We start from the raw sequence: 26,383 nt of genomic DNA, 5'->3' as shown, positions 1-26,383 counted from the left end.
ACAGGACCTTCTTAACATTGAATCCTATGCAAAATCACATCGAATCGCATCGCATCGCATCTGATTGTATGCCTTAAGGTAAGGCATACAATCACAAAATCGGACGCCCAGATACTACATAAGTACCCAAATCATCAATATACCTACCATAGAGGACCAGACCCCCCACCCCCCGAGTCCGCTCCCCCACACATGTTCATCCTCAAAGGCTCCCATGTATAGGTTCGCGAAACTTGGGGCGAATCTGGTCCCCATGGCGGTCCCACGTGTCTGTAAATAATATCATGAATCAAATAAAATATGGTCTGTAACCATACAGAGGATATCCAGACTGGAGCACAGAGACAGTCTGGAGAGACACTTTAAAGGGCTGAGACATTATTGTTTTGGAGAGTCTAATTTCCCATTTCCAAGAACATTCAGCCTTATGCTAAACACATACTTGGCTACTTTTGAAAACTAGTTTTCAGGGAGATTTTTTTATTGGATCTGAGGAGAGCACTCTGGGGACAAGCCTATCAACTATTCCACAATACAAGGAGGATCGCATTCAATTGAAAGGTGGACTTTTCTCTGTTAGAGGAACTGCAATAACCAGTAAAGCTGCTTGCTTAATATTCACAAGGAACTGCAACTGGATTGTCATCATCCTAGGACATCCATCCAACTTGTGGCAACCACCCTGGTAATTATCTTTAAATACCTCCGGAGATAACCCTTATTCCTCCTATAATAACTGGACAAAGTGGCTAATATTGTCCCCAGACCCATCGCACACTGATGCGGCATATACCACTCAAACTAGTAGATTAGGCACTACTTTTTGCCACCCTTCATTACCAATTCCATCAATAAATTTGATTGTGATCTCTTTAATAGTAATTCCATTTCTGTGTTGTTGTTTCCAGATTTATGTATGAATTTTTTTTTGCTAAAGTGATTGAAATAAAACCACTGGGAGACATGGATTTCCATAATGAAATAAAGGACATGACAACTTCACGATACAATAATATAATTGGGTCTACTATGCTTACTGATTAATTTACAGTATGTATGTTTATTTATTTATTAGGTGATTGATGTAAATGTGCAATTCATTATTGTATCATTTTCTTTGTGTAATATATTGTGTTTTATTTAAATCTTAGCTAGTAAATATGTATACTACGATAACCGTTTATGCAATATATAATACTTTTTTACTATTATTTGTATTTGTCTGTAGAAGCTTATATTTCATCCCCTACCTTTTATTTTCCTGATTTTGCGATGCTGGAACTTGACCATCTTGGACATTGTGCAAAAACATCGGCATATAGGTTGGAAACACTGTCAGTCACAATAACACCCAATTGGATTCTTAAAGAAATTATATAAATCCCATAAAATGACCAAATTACAGTAAGTCTACTTAAAGTGCTTATGTGGTTACTTCTACACACAAATAACATTGAATGCACCAATAAGTTCATTTGTTCATTAAGCTCAGTCCAAAAGACAACAGGAATCAGTTATTTCAAGAGTTACAGGCCCAGATGTATCAAGCTTCAAAAAGTGATAAAATGGAGAGTGATAAACAACCAGTTCCTACTGTACCTGTAATTTTTCAAACCCAGCCTGTAACATGGCAGTTAGGAGCTGATTGGCTGGTGGTTTATCACTCTCCATTTTATCAAGCTTGATACATCTGGCCCTTATCACTACACTTTTCAGAATAGTGACCAGTCCAAACATGAATGCATAGTACTGTAAGTACATAATAATTACTGTAAGTGGGTTCTGCTCAATGTGTGCGCATGAGCAGAGCATTGACAACTTTTATGTTATTGCCCAGAATTACATAGGGGCAACTTATTGCAATGCTTTCATCAGCAGGAATTTCAACTTTTCTGTGTCACATTTGGTCATAACAAAAGCTTTTTGTTTCCTTTGCAGCTTTCCAAGTGTATCCAGTACCATCATTCCTCGGGTCATGGTGCCACTAAGTTCTACACCTACCACACAATTAATGGCACTGGTGACAAAGTTGTCATCTACTGCTGCCGCCATGGCATAGGAGTCGCAGGACACAAATCCTTTGGTCCATATCTCATTGGTGTTGTCAGAACAGATTTTGGTGTACTGGTCAGAGTATGCAGTGATCTTTCTCATAAACTCTGCTTTTTTGGTATTCTGGGAGAGCCACTCACGGTAAAATGTCTAGGAAAACACAGCAGTCATTAAAATGTCTTTGCTAAAACAGTTTTACAAGAATGGCCTTTGTAGAGTCAAACCTCTTGACAAAAAGTCTGTTTCGGTAATACTGTTTCGGTTGCATTTTAACATTAATGGGAATTCTTATAGTTAGACAAACATATGGCCATTCGTGCCCGTTTGGTGCAGCAAAGTCTTAACTATGGCAAAGAATTGCTATACTGCCCCATCACTGTTCAAATGGTTTTCTAGCCAATAAGACACACCAACAGCCAATCGCCATGAATGTTGCACGTGTCGATAGACACGTTGACGATGACCTTGGGTACACCGCTACCTTTGCAGTCCAGTAAATTCATAAAATGTAAAATTAAAAGAGAAAAACTATGCAGCAGAGTACTTCTTATATTATATTAGTTAGTTTATTGTAAAACTGGTAAATAATAAGGCTTTCTTCTTACAAAGATTTTTAGCTGCCTACTTTAAGTGTAACAATACGTTTAGAACATAAAAGCCAGAAGAAATGAGGAAGAAAAAAAAAAGGCATTCTTAACTTACCCAAGGAAGGTCATATCGGCAAGTGAATTCCCAGGTGGCAATATGGGTTGGACAATCAAAGCCATTCAAGACAATGTAAGCAGCTTCAGGATCACATGCAAAGTTAAATTCCCCACAAACGGTGGTATTTCCCCGGGCTAACAAATATAATAAAAATATATCTTCAAAATAAATCTATCATCTTCTGTACATAAGTTGTTCAGGTGTGTGAACATTGCACATATCAGTAAATTGTTTGGGGGTTTCCAATAACTGACTAGGTTATTAATAAACATTGCGATTTGATTTAGTGGCAATAGTAATTGCAATTTGAATGCGACAACTTTCCCTACTTATCGAAATCACTCAATTTTATTATGGTATTCCCAAGGAAAGGTAATCACTGAAGAAAAGTTTGTTTTAAGAATTGAGCACAATAACTACTGTATCAATCTAAGGGGCCTATTTATAAACGACTGTATTTGTAATGGGATCTGGCACTATAATAGATGCAGTGGCCAATACCAGGAATGCTTTGCATTGCAGTTGTTAAATCTGTCAGAATTGCATCCACAGAAACCATGAGGATGCGGCTTCCGGGATTGCAGTAGGTATTGGAGATTTCTGCTATGGCTCCTCCTCCTTCATGCATCCAGGTAATAGCTACTATTTGCAGCTCACCCGCAAAATAGCTGCATCACATTGCTGGATAAATGGGCCCATAATTATATGGACATTTGCCCAGTAACACTTTCTTGTTTGCATTTCTGGACAGGAGGCAAATGAATGAGTCGTATTGATGTATGTATTAACAACTGTAGTGTTCTTTGGGGGCGATCCTATTAACCCTGAATGGTGCGGATGATTCGCGAGTTGAGAATCATCACGTCACCGTGCGCACTTTACGACAGGCGAATTCGTTGAAGAGTGCTCACACCTCCATAGGGGTGGGAGCAATGTTCAGCGAATTTGGCCCTGCGAAGTTAGGCTTCATTGGGGTGCCGTTTTCAGCGTTAAAACGGCACCCAAGCGGCAACTCGCACCCTTCGGGGTTAATAGGATCGACCCCTTTGTATGTGTTCAAAATACCGTATGCGTGCTCACTGGACTCTAACCACACCCTATAGTACTGTACAGCTTAATATAATAGTTCTAGCTAAAGGATAATCAGAACTTGTATGTATTTTAGAATGGGTAACAGGTTGTATACAGTTAAGTGGCAATAGTCCATAGGTTGTGACATTTCTATAGATATAGTATATATAGAGTGTGGCATGTATGCATTCATTTTAGTTTATTGTTCATAGTTATACTTACATTCCATATTACCTCCCATAATAAAAAGGTTTTTCACCTTCTGTGGAAAGGTTGGATCCATGTTTAAAGCCAAAGCAAGGTTAGTCAAGGGACCAGTTGCTACAAGGGAAACCTGTAGAAATACAATGAAATAAAAATAATACATTTTATATCAATTATTATCAATATAATAATTTGCTAATGTCTGTGCAACAGCTTCCACTAGGTAAATTGGACAGACCTAATGTGGCAAAAGTACAGTACCTGGCCAGAGATTGGAGAGGGGGCAGGGGGATTGGAGTCAGGATGGGACAAGTAACAGAGTGGATGGTGGCAGAGCAGTGGAAAGACGTGGTTCACTGGACAGAGTGGGAGAAGCTTAATTATTATATATACACAAACATAAACAAACACTGTAGATTTACAATGTTATATGTAAAGGTTTTAAATCTAAAAAGCAGGAAAGCATTCATAAAGCTGCACGTGCCCTACCCATTAACCTTAGGCACACAGTGCACATTGCTGCTCTTTATTTTTTAATTATCATGCAACCTATACCAACCCCCTCTGACTGAACAGGAAGCACCATCTGGCACATATACCAATATCTGAGGGCAAAACAGAGTGTCTGTTACTGGCTGCCATAAGCATTGGCGGTCTCCCTGACTGCAGTTATCACTGGGGATGGCAGAACACTGAAGTCCAGTGGTCAAACAATCCTGTTTTCTATAATCAGAGCCAGATATAGGGGTAGATGTACGAAGCAATGATAAGGGAGGAGAAGTGAGACAGAGTAGAAGTGGTCTATGGCAACCAATCAGCTGCTCTGTATAATGTTATATTATGCAAATTATAGATGTTACTTTAATGCTGATTGGTTACAATGGACCACTTCTCCTCTGGTTCACTGCTTTATAAATCTGCCTTACAGTGGCAAGAGTTTTCTACATTAAATTAATCCATACTCTGCTATACATTCTGACAGATTTATGGGCTACCATTATCTACTCTTTAATGTATAATAGGGAGTTGCCCAATAAATATTGTCATTCAAGTGATTAGTAACAAAAAATAAGTGAGGGGGGGGGGGGGGGGGGTTTAGGGTTAGGCTGAGGGGAGCGAGGGTTAGAGGTTGGGCACTTAAGGTGGCCATACACCTATTCCACCTGATTCCGACAGATCGGGCCGAGAAATCGGGTGACAAGCGGCCAAATCACATGTGTTTGACATCCCAACCGATGGGATACGGAGATTGAACCTGCTGCACAGAAGGTAAACCGGATGTCCAGCCATCAGTGCACATCCCGGGTGCTTTTTAGCACATTAATCCTGACTGTACCCAATGATAACTTCAAGCATGGATACTTCACATACAAGGGCAGCAATCAATAAGCACCTGTGAATCACCGCAACTAATGGATTTTCCAAGGGCTGTCCAATTGTCCCCTATAGCAGGGCTGTATTGTATAGCCAAATAATGACCATCAGTCAAAAAAAGATCAGCCTGTTCTTTTTTTTCTTCAGAAATAGGAAACCCCCAAATGCACAGTTCATATGGCCTTATAGGCCTGAAGGAAGACCAGGTTGTCCTAAACAGAATAGTGCAGGGGTAGCTAATCTGTGGCTCTTGAGCGGCATGCTGCTCTTTTCTTAATGCCGCACTTGCGGCACTGCAGCTTACCGCCTCAGACTGTGGCAAAGTCAAAGGAGGCAAGCCTCAAAGCCGTGGGTGCAGGAGCCGGCACACAGCAGAGTAGCGCTCTGTAGCGGAGGTGTCACAAGATGGTTTTATATAGCATAAATGTACTTCTATTGTGGGAGCTAAGCATAGTATCTGCTCTTTGGTTTACCATAACACTATTTTTTGGCCACCCCTACAATAGTGTATGGCAGTGTTTCAAATGCCAGTCCTCAGGAATCCCTAACAATATCCTCTGTTTCACAAGTGAAATCACTTAAAATGTGTCAACAGGTAATAAATACACATGTACACCATGTAGGAGGTCTGTAAAACATGCAGTCCTCTAGTCCTCCAGGTTCAGGATGATTAGAGTTGGGAAACACTGGTGAACAAATAAAAGGGAATTCTGGATCTGTATTTGCAAAGGTTAGTTTACATGGGGCTCATCGTCTAGAGGAGAGAGTGTTTACAAGATTAAAGTCTATTCAGTGGAGACCCAGTTCATGATTGCTGGAATCAGAGTGGCCCATTTGTTATACGGTTTTTGCAAGCATTGGAGTGGATAAAAAGATATTATTCTCCATGTGGCTGTGGGCAAAGCAGCGAGACACGGGATCAAGGATCAGTGCTTCAATCAATTTTAGTTTGTCTAGAGCAGTGGTCTCCAACCTTTTTTGGGGCGTGAGCTACTCGCGGCAAAATAAGCCACCCGAAGAGCTACTAAAATAAAAAAAAAGAAAGAAATCTGCCTAATGACCAAATAATGCCCTTTACACATTATGCCACACACTGTAATGCCCCTGACACATTATGCCACATACCACAATGCCCCAGACACGATATGCCACACACTGCAATGTCCAATATGCCGAATACATACCTCCCAACGCTGGAGGCAGAGGATAAGGGACATCGGCACGTGCCAAAGGCCATGCCCCCAGCCTCTCTGAACAGATGCTGTGCCATATATACACATGCCACAAGCAGTGGCAGTTACACAATGCCACCAATACCCGCACTAATGCCATAAAAACAATGCCCCGCAGCAGTGCCAGATAAACAATGGCTGCCTAATTTTGGTGCCATTGTAAATAAATACTCTGGCGGTACTGTGTGTGCGTGCCATAGGCACGCGCCAAAAAAATAGGTGTAGCCACATGCCAATGAAAGTGGGGGTGTGATACACATATGCCCCCAATAGTGCAGTGCCAGATTTACATATATGCCCCCAATAGTGCCAGATACACACATGCCTCCAATATAGTGCCAGGTATGCCCCCAATAGTGCCAGGTATGCCCCCAATAGTGGCAGATACACATATGCCCCCAATACAGTGCCAGGTATGCCCCCAATAGTGCCAGATACAGGTATGCCCCCAATAGTGCCAGGTACAGGTATGCCCCCAATAGTGCCAGGTACAGGTATGCCCCCAATAGTGCCAGGTACAGGTATGCCCCCAATAGTGCCAGGTACACATATGCCCCCAATATGGTGCCAGGTATGCCCCAAATAGTGGTAGATACACATGCCCCCAATAGTGCCAGGTATGCCCCCAATAGTGGCAGATACACATGCCCCCAATAGTGCCAGGTATGCCCCCAATAGTGGTAGATACACATATGCCCCCAATACAGTGCCAGGTATGCCCCCAATAGTGGCAGATACAGGTATGCCCCCAATAGTGCCAGGTACAGGTATGCCCCCAATAGTGCCAGGTACAGGTATGCCCCCAATAGTGCCAGGTACAGGTATGCCCCCAATAGTGCCAGGTACAGGTATGCCCCCAATAGTGCCAGGTACACATATGCCCCCAATATGGTGCCAGGTATGCCCCCAATAGTGGCAGATACACATGCCCCCAATAGTGCCAGGTATGCCCCCAATAGTGGCAGATACACATGCCCCCAATAGTGCCAGGTATGCCCCCAATAGTGGTAGATACACATATGCCCCCAATACAGTGCCAGGTATGCCCCCAATAGTGGCAGATACAGGTATGCCCCCAATAGTGCCAGGTACAGGTATGCCCCCAATAGTGCCAGGTACAGGTATGCCCCCAATAGTGCCAGGTACACATATGCCCCCAATATGGTGCCAGGTATGCCCCCAATAGTGGCAGATACACATGCCCCCAATAGTGCCAGGTATGCCCCCAATAGTGGCAGATACACATGCCCCCAATAGTGCCAGGTATGCCCCCAATAGTGCCAGGTACAGATATGCCCCCAATAGTGCCAAGTACAGGTATGCCCCCAATAGTGGCAGGTACACATATGCCCCCAAAAGTGCCAGGTATGCCCCCAATAGTGCCACAATACCAGCAATACATATGCCCCAGTGCCAGAAACACATTTGCCCCAATGAATTTCCGAGCAGCAGAACAACTCACCATTGTTGTTCCTGCTGCTGCCGCCGGGGAGAGGAGGTAGTGAAGGAGGCCCTGGGAGCTGCCCCACGGTCCAGTGAAGCAGCGCCGACATCGGAGTGCAGGACCAGCATGTGTCCTGTAGCAGAAGGCGCGCCGCGGCCAGTGATCTCACGCACGCGGCACGCAGTAACGAAGTGACCTCCGGCTGCAAAGTGAGGACCGCTGCACGGAAGGGGAGCAGCAGGAGGTCGCTTTCTTGCGACATTGACCTCCTGCCGCCAAGAGGTCAGGCGAGCTACCAGTTACCACCCGGGGAGCTACCCGTCGCTCGCGAGCGACGGGTTGGCGATCCCTGGTCTAGAGAGTTCAGTATTTAGCAACAACAGTAACATCTACCTATCAATTTCTGGGACAATGGAACAGTTCCTAATTAGGATAGAGACATTAGGGAGCACAATCATCTTACTGCAGGTTTAATAATATACAGTGTGCAAGCACTTAAGCTGCTAATGCTGTTTCATTTTGAAGTTTGTTGTAAAAGGTAATGCCCATTAATGATTTCATCAATCTCTAAGACTTTAAATGTATTCTAACTAGATATGTACACAAAAAAATAAATAAGATGCCTTTATTTGATAAAATACAAATTGCCTATAATAATAAAAAAGTACTAGAAGTGGATTACAGGTCACATACCGTATATGTTTTCTGCTCTTCTGATGACTCCTAGGCAGAAATTTATTAAGATGGAAGTTCTATTTTACATGAGATGTCACTTAGGGCAACTAAATAGAATTTACTTCTTATTTAGCACCGTCTAGAACAGGGGTGGGCAACACGCGGCCCTCCAGCTGTTGATGAACTACACATCCCAGCATGCCTTAGTTTTGCTATTTGGCCATGCTGAAACTGATGCAAGGCATGCTGGGATGTGTAGTTCATCAACAGCTGGAGGGCCGCTTAATGCCCACCCCTGGTCTAGAACAGGACAGGCCAACCTGCGGCTCTCCAGATGTTGTGAAACTACAAATCCCAGCATGCCTTGCCACAGTTTTAACATTCCCTTATAGCAAAACTGTGGCCAGACATGATGGGATTTGTAGTTTGACAACATCTGGAGAGCCACAGGTTGGCCAGGCCTGGTCTAGAAGATGATAGAATATGATAGGTTCTCCATAGCAACATTCCATGTGAAAGAACTCCCATCTTAGTAAATTTCCCTCTAAGTGAGCAGGCAAATAGTAATCCAATCTAAGTACCAGATGTCTCTAGTAGTACAGCCCATCCGGTGTAAACCACTTATTTTAATACAATAGCAGATGGACCTAGACGTACTATATTACAGTGTTTTCCAGCAAAACATTAACACCATAAAATATACTGTACTATGGATGTGCAGAAACTACATAAACATTTATATATATATTAGGGCGGAGTGAAAAAACTGAAATTGAGAAATTCAAAATCGGCTAGTGTGGGAAAGTTGTGACTTGACCTGAATAAGAAACGTGCAAAAGCTTTTTGATCTGAGTCAACATCTTCTGTTCTGGCAAGAGGCCTAAAGTTTCACTTTTTAGGTGAAAATGACGAAACCTATGAAGATGCTCCAATCTAGTTATAATTATGTCAGGATGTCTTAGAGTGGTTCATTAATATACTTTAGCATAGTAAAAAACAGTACGAGCTTGTCCTAGTGTAAAGTGACTGACTGGCGGGAGAAAAAATCCCTAATAATTGACCCATTTTCATGGTCACAATTGTGAATATTGTGTGTTTTCTCCTGAACGTGTTTATAATAGAAGCACAAATACTCTAAATGGAATTTCAGTGACCGTGTGAAATATAACACTGCATAATAGCCCTTAATCAGACCTGATCGCAGTACAAATTTGTTTTCAAAATGGGCAAAACAAATGCTGCATTGCAGGTGGGGCAGATGTAACGTGCGGAGAGAGTTAAATTTGGGTGGGGTGTGTTGAAACTGAAATCTAAATTGCAGTGTAAAAATAATGCAGCAGGTATTTACCCTGCACAGAAACAAAATAACTCAACACAAATCTAAAGGTGGCCATACATCTACAGATCGATTTTCAGATCTGGCTGGTTGGAACAAATACCTGGTAATATCTGAATGACAGTTTTTCAGCATTTCAAAGCAAAGTATCAGCATTTCAAAGCATCCATTACCAGTATTTTGTTCCAAACAGACAGATCGGACAATAAATCTGTAGATGTATGGCCACATTAACTCCCTCTGCACATGTTACATCTGCCCCAGGGGCCCCAGGCGTATAAGGGCTCTATGTTGATAGCTGAGGATCCTATTTTTCCAGGGATACCAGAATTTTGAAAATCGGCCCTGGGGAACTGCAGATATCCAACTTCAAAGCAGCAGTCCACATCCGACCTGTTAATTACAATTTCCAGTCATATTTCTCAGGTTCTCTCTGACACTAGCGGCTTGTCTCTATCATGCCCAGAACCAGAGATATCAGCCTTCAAGCAGCCGGTCCCTGCTCCAGCTCCAAACGTCTGGTGTAGTTTTATATTTTTGTCAATGGATTGCTCTGGCTCCTGATCTCTGATACCCAAGTTCCCAGCATCTCCTGAAAATTGGGACTCTAGGTTTTTATACTAGGCTAAGAAATCTATTTCCAGATAATGGCGATATCTGCAGTCAAACAAGCTGCCCTTCCACCGGAAAATGATGAATATTAAGCCCACTCCATTATCCAACCGTCCCCTGTGTATAAAACACCCCCTACCTCCCTGGAAGTCATTTACAAGGGACCCTTTATTCAGCTCAGTGCCCCATTCCACACGTTAGTGTTCACCCTCTCACCACCTGTGCAGTAAAGGAGTAATTAGCAGAAGTTACTGCCCCAGGTCCTACATGTTGAATGGAAGATAGAGCACCCCCTGCCACCTGTGGGACATCAAAGCTGCTGCTGATACCACCCCCCACCCCTAGGAGGGGAGAATGGGTAAGGGCCCCAGTGCATTGCTTTGCCCAGGTGCCCACACTGCTGTTAAGACGGCCCTGCTGCCTAGAAATGAACACAGTGATTGGCATATATGTACTGCTGGACACCACTCATAGAATGATTAACCTGTTATTTTTTGAATCAATGTATTTGTTTATTTATTTATTTATTTACAGTTTCTTATATAGTTTAGCAGATTCCGTTGCGCTTTACAATAGAAGACAGTGATAAAACAAACTGGGTAATGACAGACAGACTTGGGGGTTAGAGGGCCCTGCTGCAAGCTTACAATTTATTACATCATAATACACTTCAACGTATTTAACAGTTAATATATTGGCTTATCTTTGGCATAATTATATGCTGTAATGCAGCCCAATCATGTTCCCAGTATAGGGGATGCAACACTGTTTTCTGTCAATAAACAGAAGTGATATGTAAAATGATACATTAGACAGTTTACAATGTTACTTGTAAAACTTATTGTAACAGTTACTGTTTTTCAATAAGACTGCAAGTTATTTCTTATTTTTGTACACAGGATTGTCTATCTTTGTATATGCACTGCAAAGAGAGCAGCATAAATCCAATTTCATGTAGTTCAGTGACACTGTGTGAAATATAGCACTGCATAATGGCCCTTAATCAGACCTGATCGCAGTACAAATTTGTTCTCAAAATGGGCAAAAAAATGCTGGACTGCAGGTGGGGCAGATGTAACATGTGCAGAGAGATTTAAGGTGGCCATACATCAACAGATTTATTGTCCGATCTGTCTGGTTGGAACAAAATCCTGGTAAAAGATGAGAGCAAATGACAGTTGACCATTTGCTTTGAAATGCTGGAAAACTGTCATTCAGATATTACCAGGTGTTTGTTCCAACCGGCCCAATCTGACAATCGATCTGTAGATGTATGGCCACCTTTAGATTTGTGTGAGTTATTTTGTTTCTGTGCAAGGTAAATACCGGCTGCATTATTTTTACACTGTAATTTAGATTTCAGTTTCAACACACCCCACCCAAATGTAACTCTCTCAGCACGTTACATCTGCCCCACCTGCAATGCAGCATTTGTTTTGCCCATTTTGAGAACAAATTTGTACTGGGATCAGGTCTGATTAAGGGCTATTATGCAGTGTTATATTTCACACAGGGTCACTGAAATTCCATTTAGAGTATTTGTGCTTCTATTATAAACACGTTCAGGAGAAAACACACAATATTCACAATTGTGACCATGAAAATGGGTCAATTATTAGGGATTTTTTCTCCCGCCAGTCAGTCACTTTGCACTAGGACAAGCTCATACTGTTTTTTACTATGCTAAAGTATATTAATGAACCACTCTAAGACATCCTGACATAATTATAACTAGATCGGAGCATCTTCATAGGTTTCGTTATTTTCACCTAAAAAGTGAAACTTCAGGCCTCTTGCCAGAACAGAAGATGTTGACTCAGATCAAAAAGCTTTTGCACGTTTCTTATTCAGGTCAAGTCACAACTTTCCCACACTAGCCGATTTTGAATTTCTCAATTTCAGTTTTTTCACTCCGCCCTAATATATATATATATATATATATATATATATATATATATATATATATATATATATATATATATATATATATATATATATATATATATATATATATATATATAACAACCCAAATCTCCTATATCGCGCTATTATTGGTGTCTGAATTCAGGTCGCCAGTCACACTTAACCCTCTACTAGCAGGGTTCACCAAACCTAAATACCCACAATAGTGCTATCCGGCGCCCTTAATATTCAAATGGAAGTATTCCGTCTCTCTAATAATACAAATACAATTGTCATAACATATATAATATTTATTAAAACACTTAAAATAATTTCTATTCAAATTCTTGTCTGAGATGTGTTTTCCACAAGATTATGCATACAACATGTGCCCGACGCGTTTCGTCTCGTTGCGAGACTTCATCAGGGGTGCATATATTTAGAATGAATCTATAAAAGCAGAATATAACAATAAATAAACAATTTTTTACAGATTTTTACAGACAGAGAGACATAAAAAAACTTTAAAAAGAAAAAAAACTTTTTTCTAGACAAAAGATATGAATACATAAATGTATATAAAGAGGCGGGAACGAACGAGCGGGATACCTTTATCAGGGTATTTCATATAATTTATGCATAATATATGTAACATATATGTAACAAGGTATCACATATAAGACATGTGACATGGTGTTAAATTCACTCCTTAGCTAATTGAATTGTTGATATATAGTTTTGGCCATATACTGGAAGATACAGTGTATTTACCTTATGATGGTTCAAGGTAGGATTACCTAACGGTCACACATAGGTGTAATTCCTTTAGTGGGCTTTGATACTTCTTAAACACTCTTTTTGTGTTAGATGGATCCCCTATTTGGGTGTAATCCTAAGTCCACAGAAAATACATATATAACCGTTTTAGTATAACATTTCATAGTTTTAAACGGTATGTTAGCTAGATGGAGACATATCACTGTTTTTTACCTGTAATTGGTCGTATAGTAGGACTACTAGATTCTTAGTTGTTCCTCTTACTAAGGGTTCCCAAGGGGGGAGTACCTAACAAAATTCATTTATTTAGGTTAATATTTAACATCATAACCACTACTCTGTTCAATAGATGAAAAAATATCTTATTTACATACCCTTTTTGTGGGGTGGGATTAGATAGACCCTCTATTAACAAACCAGATTAGGTCCCTCTGGTAATACTGGTCCTAATTATGACCAATGTTGGAGATAGTCCTATAAAGGATTGGAAACTTATTTAACCTACCAAATTAGTCGTTGTGGGTAATACATCTTTAAATGTTACACTTAACATACCTCAAAATGGTAAGGAGCTATTTCCCAGGCCCTTGATTTTCATACAGTATTTTTCAGAAAGTAGAAATTTAGCCGTTCCTATAACACAATACATTGATCTGATGTAACAACATAACCATTTAACAAAAATCATTCTTGGAATAAAAAGCAAAAAGTAAAAGGTCCAATACCCAATTAATGGCTTACCTATATAGAAGGTGCATGTGCTCATACCAAACCTCAGCCTGCAAGTGATTCAGTGTGTCCCTGTGCAGGTATTTATGCAGGGAGGTAAATGACCTCACTTCCTGTGTAACTAATATTAAACTAAATTAAATAAATTAAATAAATAAATATAAATTAATTTTACATTTAATTAATCTTACTAGGATAGTATTACTATAAAGTGACTATTACATAAGTGTGTAATATAAACATAATAAAAGATAATGACACACGGTGATTCACATTACTATGGATGTATTTAAATCCTACACTTATGTAATAGTCACTTTATAGTAATACTATCCTAGTAAGATTAATTAAATGTAAAATTAATTTATATTTATTTATTTAATTTAGTTAATTTAGTTTAATATTAGTTACACAGGAAGTGAGGTCATTTACCTCCCTGCATAAATACCTGCACAGGGACACACTGAATCACTTGCAGGCTGAGGTTTGGTATGAGCACATGCACCTTCTATATAGGTAAGCCATTAATTGGGTATTGGACCTTTTACTTTTTGCTTTTTATTCCAAGAATGATTTTTGTTAAATGGTTATGTTGTTACATCAGATCAATGTATTGTGTTATAGGAACGGCTAAATTTCTACTTTCTGAAAAATACTGTATGAAAATCAAGGGCCTGGGAAATAGCTCCTTACCATTTTGAGGTATGTTAAGTGTAACATTTAAAGATGTATTACCCACAACGACTAATTTGGTAGGTTAAATAAGTTTCCAATCCTTTATAGGACTATCTCCAACATTGGTCATAATTAGGACCAGTATTACCAGAGGGACCTAATCTGGTTTGTTAATAGAGGGTCTATCTAATCCCACCCCACAAAAATGGTATGTATATAAGATATTTTTTCATCTATTGAACAGAGTAGTGGTTATGATGTTAAATATTAACCTAAATAAATGAATTTTGTTAGGTACTCCCCCCTTGGGAACCCTTAGTAAGAGGAACAACTAAGAATCTAGTAGTCCTACTATACGACCAATTACAGGTAAAAAACAGTGATATGTCTCCATCTAGCTAACATACCGTTTAAAAACGTTTAAAACTATGAAATGTTATACTAAAACGGTTATATATGTATTTTCTGTGGACTTAGGATTACACCCAAATAGGGGATCCATCTAACACAAAAAGAGTGTTTAAGAAGTATCAAAGCCCACTAAAGGAATTACACCTATGTGTGACCGTTAGGTAATCCTACCTTGAACCATCATAAGGTAAATACACTGTATCTTCCAGTATATGGCCAAAACTATATATCAACAATTCAATTAGCTAAGGAGTGAATTTAACACCATGTCACATGTCTTATATGTGATACCTTGTTACATATATGTTACATATATTATGCATAAATTATATGAAATACCCTGATAAAGGTATCCCGCTCGTTCGTTCCCGCCTCTTTATATACATTTATGTATTCATATCTTTTGTCTAGAAAAAAGTTTTTTTTCTTTTTAAAGTTTTTTTATGTCTCTCTGTCTGTAAAAATCTGTAAAAAATTGTTTATTTATTGTTATATTCTGCTTTTATAGATTCATTCTAAATATATGCACCCCTGATGAAGTCTCGCAACGAGACGAAACGCGTCAGGCACATGTTGTATGCATAATCTTGTGGAAAACACATCTCAGACAAGAATTTGAATAGAAATTATTTTAAGTGTTTTAATAAATATTATATATGTTATGACAATTGTATTTGTATTATTAGAGAGACGGAATACTTCCATTTGAATATTAAAGGCGCCGGATAGCACTATTGTGGGTATATATATATATATATATATATATATAGAGCATAGGACTGGCACTTGGAACAATGGGGGTACAGCGGTAGAGGTGCCTTCCACAGAAGTGATATATAAACGAGTATCCAAATAGTTACACTAAATGAAGACAGGAGGCGGCACTCTCATAAATGGTGAAAAAACTGTATTCAAATCATCAAAGTGGGTAATGTGTCAGCAAAAGTGGTGTCGACCAGTTTCGGAGCCGAAGCCCCTTCCTCAGGACAACTGACGTGGCAAAACAATCAAAAGTAATACTGTGCAGGGTGACCAGAATTATACAAAACACACATATAAATAGTAAAATCCACTTACGTGACTCATGAGTGAGCTGCTGTGCGGCGGGACGGGGCTCCGGCAGCGTGTGTACGTGACACGTGACGTCAGTCAGTAGTCACGGCAACCCGGCGGCGTCTGTCCCAGCGCTCAGACGGGGGCTGTGTGAGGACAATTATAGAAACAAACAGAGACACTAATATTCAACCTTTCATCCACCCCTCTGACTCCCATGGAACAGAATGTCCTTTCAAAAGGTCTGTCGTTTGTGCCGACTAATCGACACAAAAAAGTTGAATGGAAAATAGACCTTCACCGGTTTAACCGTAATTTACGTGTTAAAGAATTCTTCCAATACCAGGATGTTACAAGTATTCCTGATAAACATCAGGATTTTCTACGTCAACACAGCCACTCGTCCTTTGATCCACCCTCACAAAATGCCACATTGCGTACTTTCTCCCGCCTATTGGATGATTCCATCACCCAATTAGACAAAGTCCAGCCACAACGACATCACAATTTATCTAATGGAGAAAGACTGGCTTTACAAGCCCTATCACAACGCCAAGACATCATAATACGCCCGGCGGACAAAGGCGGTGGCATCGTCATCCAGGATCGGGCTCAATATGTCCACAATTTAGATCTACATCTATCTGATACCAACACATACGAAAAATTGTGCTGTGATCCTACCCCAACCTACAAAAGCCAACTTGATGCCATGTTAACCCAAGCAACACAAGAGGGACACATCAGCAAAAAGGTCCACAAGGCACTTACCTCTGATTTTCCCATCACACCGGTGATATACACCATTCCAAAGATCCATAAAGACTGCAATAACCCTCCGGTTCGCCCTATCATATCAGCTCGTCACTCCCTCTGCCAACCCATTTCACAATTTCTGGACTCACTCATACAGCCATATGTTATGGCACAACCATACTTTCTTAAGGACACAACCCAATTACTCATCAAACTACAACAGCTCACCGGGATTCCCAACAATGCTTTATTAAGCACGATGGATGTCTCCAATTTATATACCGTCATCCCCCACTCCACTGGATTGTCCATTATGCGGGAATTTTTGATTAACAATCAATTTAATCAACTTGATATTACGTTATTTTTGAAATTGCTTGAGTTTGTGTTAACTAAAAATTACTTTTTACATAACGGTAATTTTTATTTACAGCTTACAGGATGCGCAATGGGGTCCAACGTGGCCCCCTCGCTAGCTAATGTTTTTATGTTTGCCCAAGAAACCAAGTTTTTCTTTTCCGACAACACCATTTCTCAAAATATTATTTTTTATTCCCGCTATATTGATGACCTCCTGATGGTCTGGAGGGGAGACGAGGAGGACCTAACAACACTTGTGTCCAATATTAATTTGTTAGATAATCCTATCAAATTGACCATGCAGTGTAACCCTTCTGTGATTAATTACTTGGATGTTTCTATTCACCTTGAGGATGGTGGCTTTCGAACCACCGTCTATTGCAAACCTACAGACCGCAACACCCTTCTTCACCACGGCAGCCACCATGCTCCCAGTTTGAAGAAGGGACTACCGCGGTCTCAAATGCTGCGCATCGCACGCATCACCAGCGACCATGATGCATTAGACCAGGCCTTGGACTCAGTAGTCCATAAATTTTTAGAACGCGGATATAACTACCAACTTCTTCAAAAACAAAAACAAGAGGTACTTACAATACCTAGGTCTAGACTGCTTACCAGCCGTCCTAAAACAGACCTCAATAACAAAATCCCTTTTGTTACCACGTTCTCTTCAACGAGTGCCGCCTTACCGCGTGTACTTAATGCTACCTGGCCTCTCGTCACTAGTGACCATGATCTCCCGTGCTTTGCCAAAACTAAGCTGATGCCCAGTTTTAAAAGAGGTCGTAACATACGTGACATCTTGGTTAAAACCAATCTGTCTCCAGTGGCCCCCATGGGCGTACAGATCAAAGCGCCCGGCTGCTACCGGTGTCCTACGTGCACTGCATGCAGTTATATGGACACTGGCATGTTTTTTATTCATCCTCGAACTGGCCATCGGTATAAAATCAATCAAGTGATCACATGCACCACACCTTTTGTGGTGTATGTTATTAAATGCCCCTGTGGGCTCTTGTACGTTGGCCAAACCAGCAGACCTTTTCGCGAACGAGCAACAGCACATCGCTCGGCCATTAAAAATTGTTTGGCAGGTAAAGATATTGATCAACCAGTGGCTCGCCACTTTAAAAATTACCATCACACACTGGCTAATCTTAAACACCAAATTATAGAACATGTACCCATGCCCCCACGAGGTGGCGATAGACTTAAGAAACTATTACAAAGAGAAACTCACTGGATCCATGTATTGGATACAGTGGCCCCTCGAGGCTTAAATGAGAAGACTTCTTTAAATATATTTCTGTAAACATTCACAAGGTCTTTTCCGTTTCAAAAACAATTTCTGTCCATCTGGTGCTTTAGGCATCTGAGCATATATTAACCAATAGCTTGTTCTAAATATAATAGAATTGTACATTATTTTCAGGCTTTTCTGTAATTTAGTAAATCCCTCTATTTGGGATCCATAATGGGGTTCAATTTATCACTAGTATACACATGTCATTGTGTACAACATAACGTAAGGCAGGTATGTCACTTAGCCTTTTTTGGCTGATTACTGAGTACCAGCCTATTTGTTTGTATGTAAATCTATATCAACATAAGTTATGACTGTACAAAATTTACCTACGTGACTATTTAGTAATTATGTCTGCATTTAATAACCCCCACGACTGTACAGGCAGTGTCATTCATGTTTTTAACTTTTTATTCTATTTCTTTATCGGAGCACCTTGCACCTTAAAACATATGTCACATTCATTGCTTTTTATGATGAACATAGTGCGCTTCTCGTTGTAATTAACGTTGCGCTCTTCTAAAATTGTCCTCACACAGCCCCCGTCTGAGCGCTGGGACAGACGCCGCCGGGTTGCCGTGACTACTGACTGACGTCACGTGTCACGTACACACGCTGCCGGAGCCCCGTCCCGCCGCACAGCAGCTCACTCATGAGTCACGTAAGTGGATTTTACTATTTATATGTGTGTTTTGTATAATTCTGGTCACCCTGCACAGTATTACTTTTGATTGTTTTGCCACGTCAGTTGTCCTGAGGAAGGGGCTTCGGCTCCGAAACTGGTCGACACCACTTTTGCTGACACATTACCCACTTTGATGATTTGAATACAGTTTTTTCACCATTTATGAGAGTGCCGCCTCCTGTCTTCATTTAGTGTAACTATTTGGATACTCGTATATATATATATATATATATATATATATATATATATATATATATATATATATATATATATATATATATATATATATATATATATATATATATATATATATGAGAACTACTGTACACTTTATTATTGTTTCTGAATCAACCCACCTGCCCAGGATATTCATTGGTTATCCTCAGCATTGCAAGAACTGCATGTTCTTTTTGTAATAAGTCAAGACCAGGGGAGGCAGGATCGTGTACATCACCCAAACCATCTATTCCATGGTAATGGCTTGCATTAATAGAATCTCCTAGTATTGCTCTACTCGCCCCACTATATACAGGGATCTGTGAGACAAAAAATAAATAAAAAACAGATTTCATTGTATTTTCAATTACGTTAAATAATTTTTTCCCCTGTGAAGAATTATATTTTTAAATCTTTAAGAAGGTACAAGGTGGAGAGAGTGATGGGAGAAAAATGTGGAGAACACCACCAAGTTGAAAGTTAAAGATAGCAGGGGAAAGTGACGGGAGAGATAAAAGTAAATGGAGAGTAGGGGAAACATTACTGTACATTTTTATGTTCCAAGGCTCTAATGCTGGCCACACATCAGACCAACTTTCCTCCAACCATCCAACTAGTTGCTTGGATGAAATAAAAATATGGTACTGGATGGCAGAAAAGGGCAATCAGATATGTCCTCACAAACCCAGGAAAATGGACAAAAACATTCAGTCAAATAGTTTAAATCAAACAGGTACAACTACAGTACATTGTCTGAGCGACCGTTTTTGTCCTTTTCCAGATTTTGGGAGCAAATTTCTGAAGTAAATATTACATTTGCTCCCATACAAGTACCATATTTTTATTCCATCCAAGCAACTAGTTGGATGGTTGGAGGAAAGTTGGTCTGATGTGTGGCCAGCATAAGGCAGCATGGAGTTTGTTAACAGTGCTGTTTTGAAGGCTGGTGATTTGTTACATTCTGCAGATGAACCAGTTGTAGTTCACAATCTCCAAAAGTGAATGAAGCTTTAAAGCAGGGGTGTCCAAACTTTTTGCGACGAGGGCCAGATTTGGTGAAGTGTAAATGTGTGGGGGCCGACCATTCAGCCTGACATTCTTTGAATCATTAATCACATCAGAATGGTTCCCCACTCGGCCCCCATTCACTATATGTCCCCCAGTATGCCCCTCCTTCACTGTATGTCCCCCACTTGGGTGAGTTATTTTGTTTCTGTGCAGGGTAAATACTGACTGCTTTATTTTTACACTGCAATATAGATCTCACTTTGAAGTAAAACCACACCCAAATCTAATTCTCTCTGCACAAGTAACATCTGCCCCACCCACAGTGCACATGGTTTTGTCAGAAAGAGTGAACTAGAATAAGGCCCTGTATGACTCCCATTCACTATGTAACCCACTCGGCCCCCATTCACTGTATGTACCCCAGCCTGACCCTCCTTCACTGTATGTCCCACACTCTCCCCCTTCCTTCTATGTTTCCCAGCCCCTTGTGTGAGCCAGAGGAAGGAGAGGCAAAGCAGGAACTGCAAGGACAGGAGAGGCTTGGGCTCCCACTGCTGCCCTCCTCCACTCTGCATGTTATGGGAGTAAGCTTCGACCATGCTGCCCCCCTCCCCAAACACTGCTGTCACTGTGATTGTGGAGTAGGGTGATATACAATTGCAGCTGCAGGGGTTGAATGCCTACTCACCTGAAAGACGCCAAACACATCTTACTGTGGCGGCCGGCACCTCCTCACTGCAGCAGACATCAAGGTAAAGGCGTGCCCGCCGGGGCCCCACCTTTAGTGTCCTGTGCTGTGCTTCCCACATCTGATGCTCTGCCCGCTTCCAGCTGGAGGCTGCGGGACGCTTGAAATAACAGCACGGGCCGCATTTGGCCCCCGGCCTGACTTTGGACATGCCTGCTTTAAAGCACCTACACATGCAAATTACCTGGTATTTGCAGCAAACATGAAGAACCAATTTATTGGTCTGTTTATGGAGATGGCATACTGGGGAGTACAATAGGTTAATCGGAGACAAAGCAAAGGACAGCTTAAGTAGAGAGAAAATGTGGGGTGATTTGCCTCCAGAGGAGGAATATCTTTGCACATGCTCACCAGATGTGGGGAAAGAGTACCAGGTTGTCCAAATTGCCTCCAATTCAGATTGGAAGTGGCAAGGAATATCCTGTGCAGCCTGTCTGGGACTAAGGGGGTGATTCAGGTTCATTCGCAAAGCACATTTGGTTTACTAATGGACAAAACCATGTGCACTGCAGGTGGGGCAGGAGCTTGATTTTGCAAACCAACCCACATCACCCCCCAATTGTGCTTTGCGAATAAACCTGAATAAGGCTCTAAATACCATCTAGTATAAACTTTGTAAAAATTTCCTAGGACACGCTGAAGGAGCATTTGTAAACATCTGATGGCCCAGGCCTCTGGTCCAAAAGTTGAGCCCAAATCAGATTCCCAACCTAATTCATTTGCAACAAAGGTTGAGATTTTGGTGCAAGAATCACAGAAAGGGTAGTGGATAAGTGGAATAACCTCCCATCAGAAGTAGTATAGGCAAATACAATGGGTGAGATTTAATAGGATGAGAGATTCAGAAAGTGAAAGATTTGGTAAGAAATCTCATGTTTTTTTTTTTAAAGCGGCAATCATTTACACTTCAAAATCAAACTGGTTTTGCAGTGTAAATGATTGCCGCTTTAAAAAAAAAATGGCGATTTCTCACTTTCTGAATCTCTCATCCTATTAAATCTCACCCAATATGCTTGGGATAGGCATATTGAAATCCTTACAAAGAAATCAGGATCAAATATGGTTTGAGGTAACATTTACTAATGGTGGCAGACTAGATGGGCCAAGTGGTTCTTATCTGCCATCAAATTCTATGTAAGAAAGATAGAGCATCCATCAATTGAATGACCGAAGAAGTAACATTTCAGAGGATGAGTGGCTGAAATGTTGAAGTTTGAAGTAGTAGATTTGAGATGGACAAGACAATGACATAAAATAGGGGAGGAGAATTTTTTTTTAAAAATAGTGCATATTTTTTAAACAAAATGTGCCAAAATCAGTACTACAGTACATCTTTATACGCATCAAATGAACAATTCAGGAATAGTGTTATCTCAAACACATTCACTTAATTATGTAGTTCTAAAAATAAAATAGTGCCATATGTTAAGACTTGGTTTTTAAACATTTTGTGATGCTGCTGTAGAAAGGTTCACAGAAATATTGTTGTTCCTTTAATGCAGATTTGTTTTTCCTTCTATAACAGTTTATATTGCTAATTTTAGTTATTCTCTAGGGTACATCTGACAATAGGGAGAAACTGGTCACCTGGAGACTGTTGCAGGTTTGTAGCACACGCAGGACATTCTTGCAGACATTTTCTAATGTGCTGTTCCCATGGCAGCAAGTTATCCCCAGGATCTCAACGTGTGGGGCTGCCAAGGCCAACATTAGAGCCTGAGCATCATCTACCCCACAGTCCACATCTACCAGCAGCAACTTCTTGGCCATTTTGGCAAAGTACTAAAAGAAAAGAAGAGCAGATTATAATAATCTAGGCTCTGTTACAAAGAATTGTATACCTGTAAATCGCAGATCTAATACCTTAACACTGGATGTTAGGCAGCAGATAATATGAAGAAAACAAAACATGTATGCAATTTATTCAGAAAAGATACCAAACCAGAATTGTTTTAGCTCATATAATAGCCCAGGCGGAGTCATACACACATTCACAGAGTGAACCTGGAGCAGGGCGACAGAGAATGGGCCATAAGAGCAGGGACACACAGTATAAGAGCAGGGCGCCAGACCAAGGGTTTCAAAATGAATACATTACCACCGGGCGAGACGCGCGGACGTCCCGTGATGTTACCACATGCAGGCACGCCCTCTCAACCATCAGGGGCGTGCCTACAGGTCAAGCCCACACACCCCAATGATGGCTCCGGCCAGTAGGAGGAGACACTGACTTGCACACACCATCCTCTCCTACAGCACGTCTCACCCATCCTCCTCTCCTCCAGCGCCGCAACTTCACTCCCCCTGGGTAGCCGCACGGAGGTCCAGGACCTGACTCTATGGAGCCCTGCCCCGCCCACTGTCTTCTCCTACAGCATGTATCGCCCACCCTCCTGCACCGCAATTTGACTCCCCTGGGTAGCCGTATGGAGGTCCGGGACCTCACTGTATGGAGCCCTGCCCCGCCCACTGTCTTCTCCTACAACATGTCTCGCCCACCCTCCTGTGTCGCAATTTAACTCCCCTGGGTAGCCGCACTGACAATTAATGAATTAAGTGATTCCAAGTACAGATGTGAGCTATCTAACTGTAGCTTTATTCATGCAAATAGCCCCTCTCTTTGAAGAGGCGTTTGTGGGTGGTAAATGGCTGTTTTGTAGGAGTGTCATGAAAAACACAGGTGTGCCCAGGCATTTTAAGGAAACCCATGTGATGTCAGCTCCGGCCCCAATCAGCTTGTTTCTATCGCAGCCACCAATAAGTCTTTGGCTAAGCACGGACTGAACACACTGGAAAAACCATGCAATGGTGATCAGCTTGAGAATGGATTTGCAGCGAATCGCCGATCCAGCTACTTTTTGAAAGCCATGCTAAGCAATTTGCAGGCTTGCAGAGCGGGAATCACTCTGGCGGGCGTAGGGCTATGAAATTAGCAACTATTGCCAGCCCCACCAGTTGCCGCCAGGGGGTGCACGTGCATGATAGCTCCCCGCTGCCGCCAGAGCCAGTGCCCACCCCCACCCCCCCAACCCTGCCTGTCTAACCTGAAGCGGAGACAGCCAGGGACTCGCTGCCTAGACGCCGGGAGACTGGGATGCACAGGCGGCCCAGTTTAATGGAATTCCACTCAGCCAGCGCTCAACAGAGGGGATGTTCTGGCAGGCGCCGGCCAAAGACAAGATGGGCTTCATCTGCACTTGGCTTTAGAATCTTTGGTTAACATTGTAACTTCCATGTTAATGGCATACCTCCCAACATGACCCTCTCCAGGAGGGACAGAATGCTCTGCTTCTGGACTTACCTCTTCATTTATGATTGCCATCGCCTGTTTTAAATAGGTTACTGGATAAGGAAGGTGCTTCACCACAGGTGATGGCAATCATACAGTTAGTAGAAAGTCTAGGAATAGAGCATTCTGTCCCTCCTGGAGTGGGTCATGTTGGGAGGTATGCAATGGTAACACTACTCTGCTAGGAGACATTATTTAATGCAAACTGAAAATTATTTTCGGGATTCCGTTGTATAGTGACCGTTGGGATCCTGACTGTCGGGCCGCTGCCCGCACAAAGGTTCCACAGTGTCTAGGTTGACAGAGACATGGTAGACATGAGTTTTGCACATGTTTTTGGGTCAATTGTGTCATGAATTCAGATAACTGCAATGCGTACCCTCGCATGGTGCCTAGAGCCGCTGCCTCTGCACTCTTTATTATTTCGATTTGCAGTCCATGTGGATCGTAAAGCATGGAAAATTCCAAAATAAGAAAAACAATCAAGAAAAACTCATGCGATGACCATTGCCATGTCGACCATTTGTCAGTGTCATCCGATTGTATGTCAACTTATCATTCGGATACTATTACATGAATATTACCCCAAAACTAAAAACTTTATGCAATTTAAATCAACTAGCTAAAATTTTGGCCAGTGTAGGCAAACTACAAGCAGCGGATCACATATATGCACTTGATTAGCAAAATATGCCTTTCCCAGTAGGACAGGCTGCGTGCTATAGTGTGTTTTAAATTGCCAAACATGAATGTAGAGATCAACAAGCAAAGTAACTTTTATTAACTTACCACAAAGTCAGAAATCCCACAAAGTGCAGAATGAGCCGCGATGCAAAAATAACAGTGTGGGGTACGACATGGAGGCGGGGCAACGTCAAGTCAACACTCCGGGCGGTGTCAGGCTGCAGGGCAGGAGATCCCGCTGCTCTGATTGCAGCTGGCGTCACCACCATCGTCATCCTCTCGCGGGATACGAGGCCATATTATATCCCTGCTGCTGGTGCCGACAAACTTTTGGTTTCGCTTTCTATCTGGACACCGAAGAGTCAACGAGACGGGACATAATAGCCAGCAGCGCTGCTTTGAAAGTTGGGACCGCTGAGTTCCGGGCCCTGCTCTGACGTCAGGGGCGCACTGGGTCGGGTGGGAACGTGATCCTTTTGACACATCGGTACAGCGGCCACTTAACCTGCCAGGACACGAGAGGGCAGGAGCCAGGAGGGCTCAGTGCAGGTCAGGAGGCAGAAGCGGACTCCGTAGCCGCGCACTGTGAGACCTGTCACTTTCTCTGTAGCAATAATACATCTATGCGCACCGCAGTAGCTACTCAAGTACCTCGCAATACTCCATCCCCACGCAGCCACCAGAAACCGCCTTCACAAGTGGACAGACCGCAATGAAAGGAGCACCGACAGTCATTCGGCTCAGTGACAGCGACACTACAACAGCGACTGCTGCATTAGGGATGGCCATTGTGGCAATATTGCAACTGGTCATTGATAGTGCCAAACTATGCAATGGATGACCATCGATATTTTTACGTATCGATTGTCATCCATTTTGTTTGACTGATTAAACTGTGGGCCACTGAAAACACGGGGGCGGGGCTTTGTGGGTGTGTGGGCGGAGCTGTCCTGGCACCTTGAAAAAAAAAAAGAAGCAAAATGACCGTTTTGCTGTGACATCGATAGAGGGTAACCATCTGGTTCTCCCCCATAGATGGCAAAAGTATTTGACTCGGCCATAAACCATCGATGATGTCC

General features: G+C 41.7%; 1 protein-coding gene across 1 annotated transcript; it reads right to left on the bottom strand.

The window, feature by feature from the left end:
* On the bottom strand, window positions 1-25,673 carry LOC146057435 (inosine-uridine preferring nucleoside hydrolase-like). Its single transcript, XM_083168665.1, has 6 exons — window positions 25,410-25,673; window positions 22,919-23,113; window positions 19,716-19,895; window positions 4,051-4,162; window positions 2,755-2,891; window positions 1-2,202 (listed from the first exon to the last, which is right to left on the bottom strand). The coding sequence occupies exons 2-6, from the start codon at window positions 23,099-23,101 to the stop codon at window positions 1,855-1,857; spliced, it is 960 nt and encodes a 319-aa protein (XP_083024791.1). The 5' UTR covers window positions 23,102-23,113; window positions 25,410-25,673; the 3' UTR covers window positions 1-1,854.
* Window positions 25,674-26,383: the final 710 nt, after the last annotated feature.

Source organism: Crinia signifera, chromosome 2 (assembly GCF_055691185.1).
Source record: "Crinia signifera chromosome 2, ASM5569118v1, whole genome shotgun sequence".
Classification (NCBI taxonomy): Eukaryota; Metazoa; Chordata; class Amphibia; order Anura; family Myobatrachidae; genus Crinia; species Crinia signifera.
The sequence above is the reverse complement of the archived record's forward strand: the minus strand, read 5'-3'. Positions and strand labels throughout refer to the sequence as shown.

Excerpts from the sequence above, each read along its gene's own strand:
- LOC146057435 (XM_083168665.1), bottom strand. The coding sequence starts at position 23,101 with ATGGCCAAGAAGTTGCTGCTGGTAGATGTGGACTGTGGGGTAGATGAT. Across the intron at positions 19,896-22,918 it reads AAACCTGCAACAGTCTCCAG|ATCCCTGTATATAGTGGGGC; the intron begins GTGACCAGTTTC and ends TTTGTCTCACAG. Across the intron at positions 4,163-19,715 it reads CCAATGAATATCCTGGGCAG|GTTTCCCTTGTAGCAACTGG; the intron begins GTGGGTTGATTC and ends GTATTTCTACAG.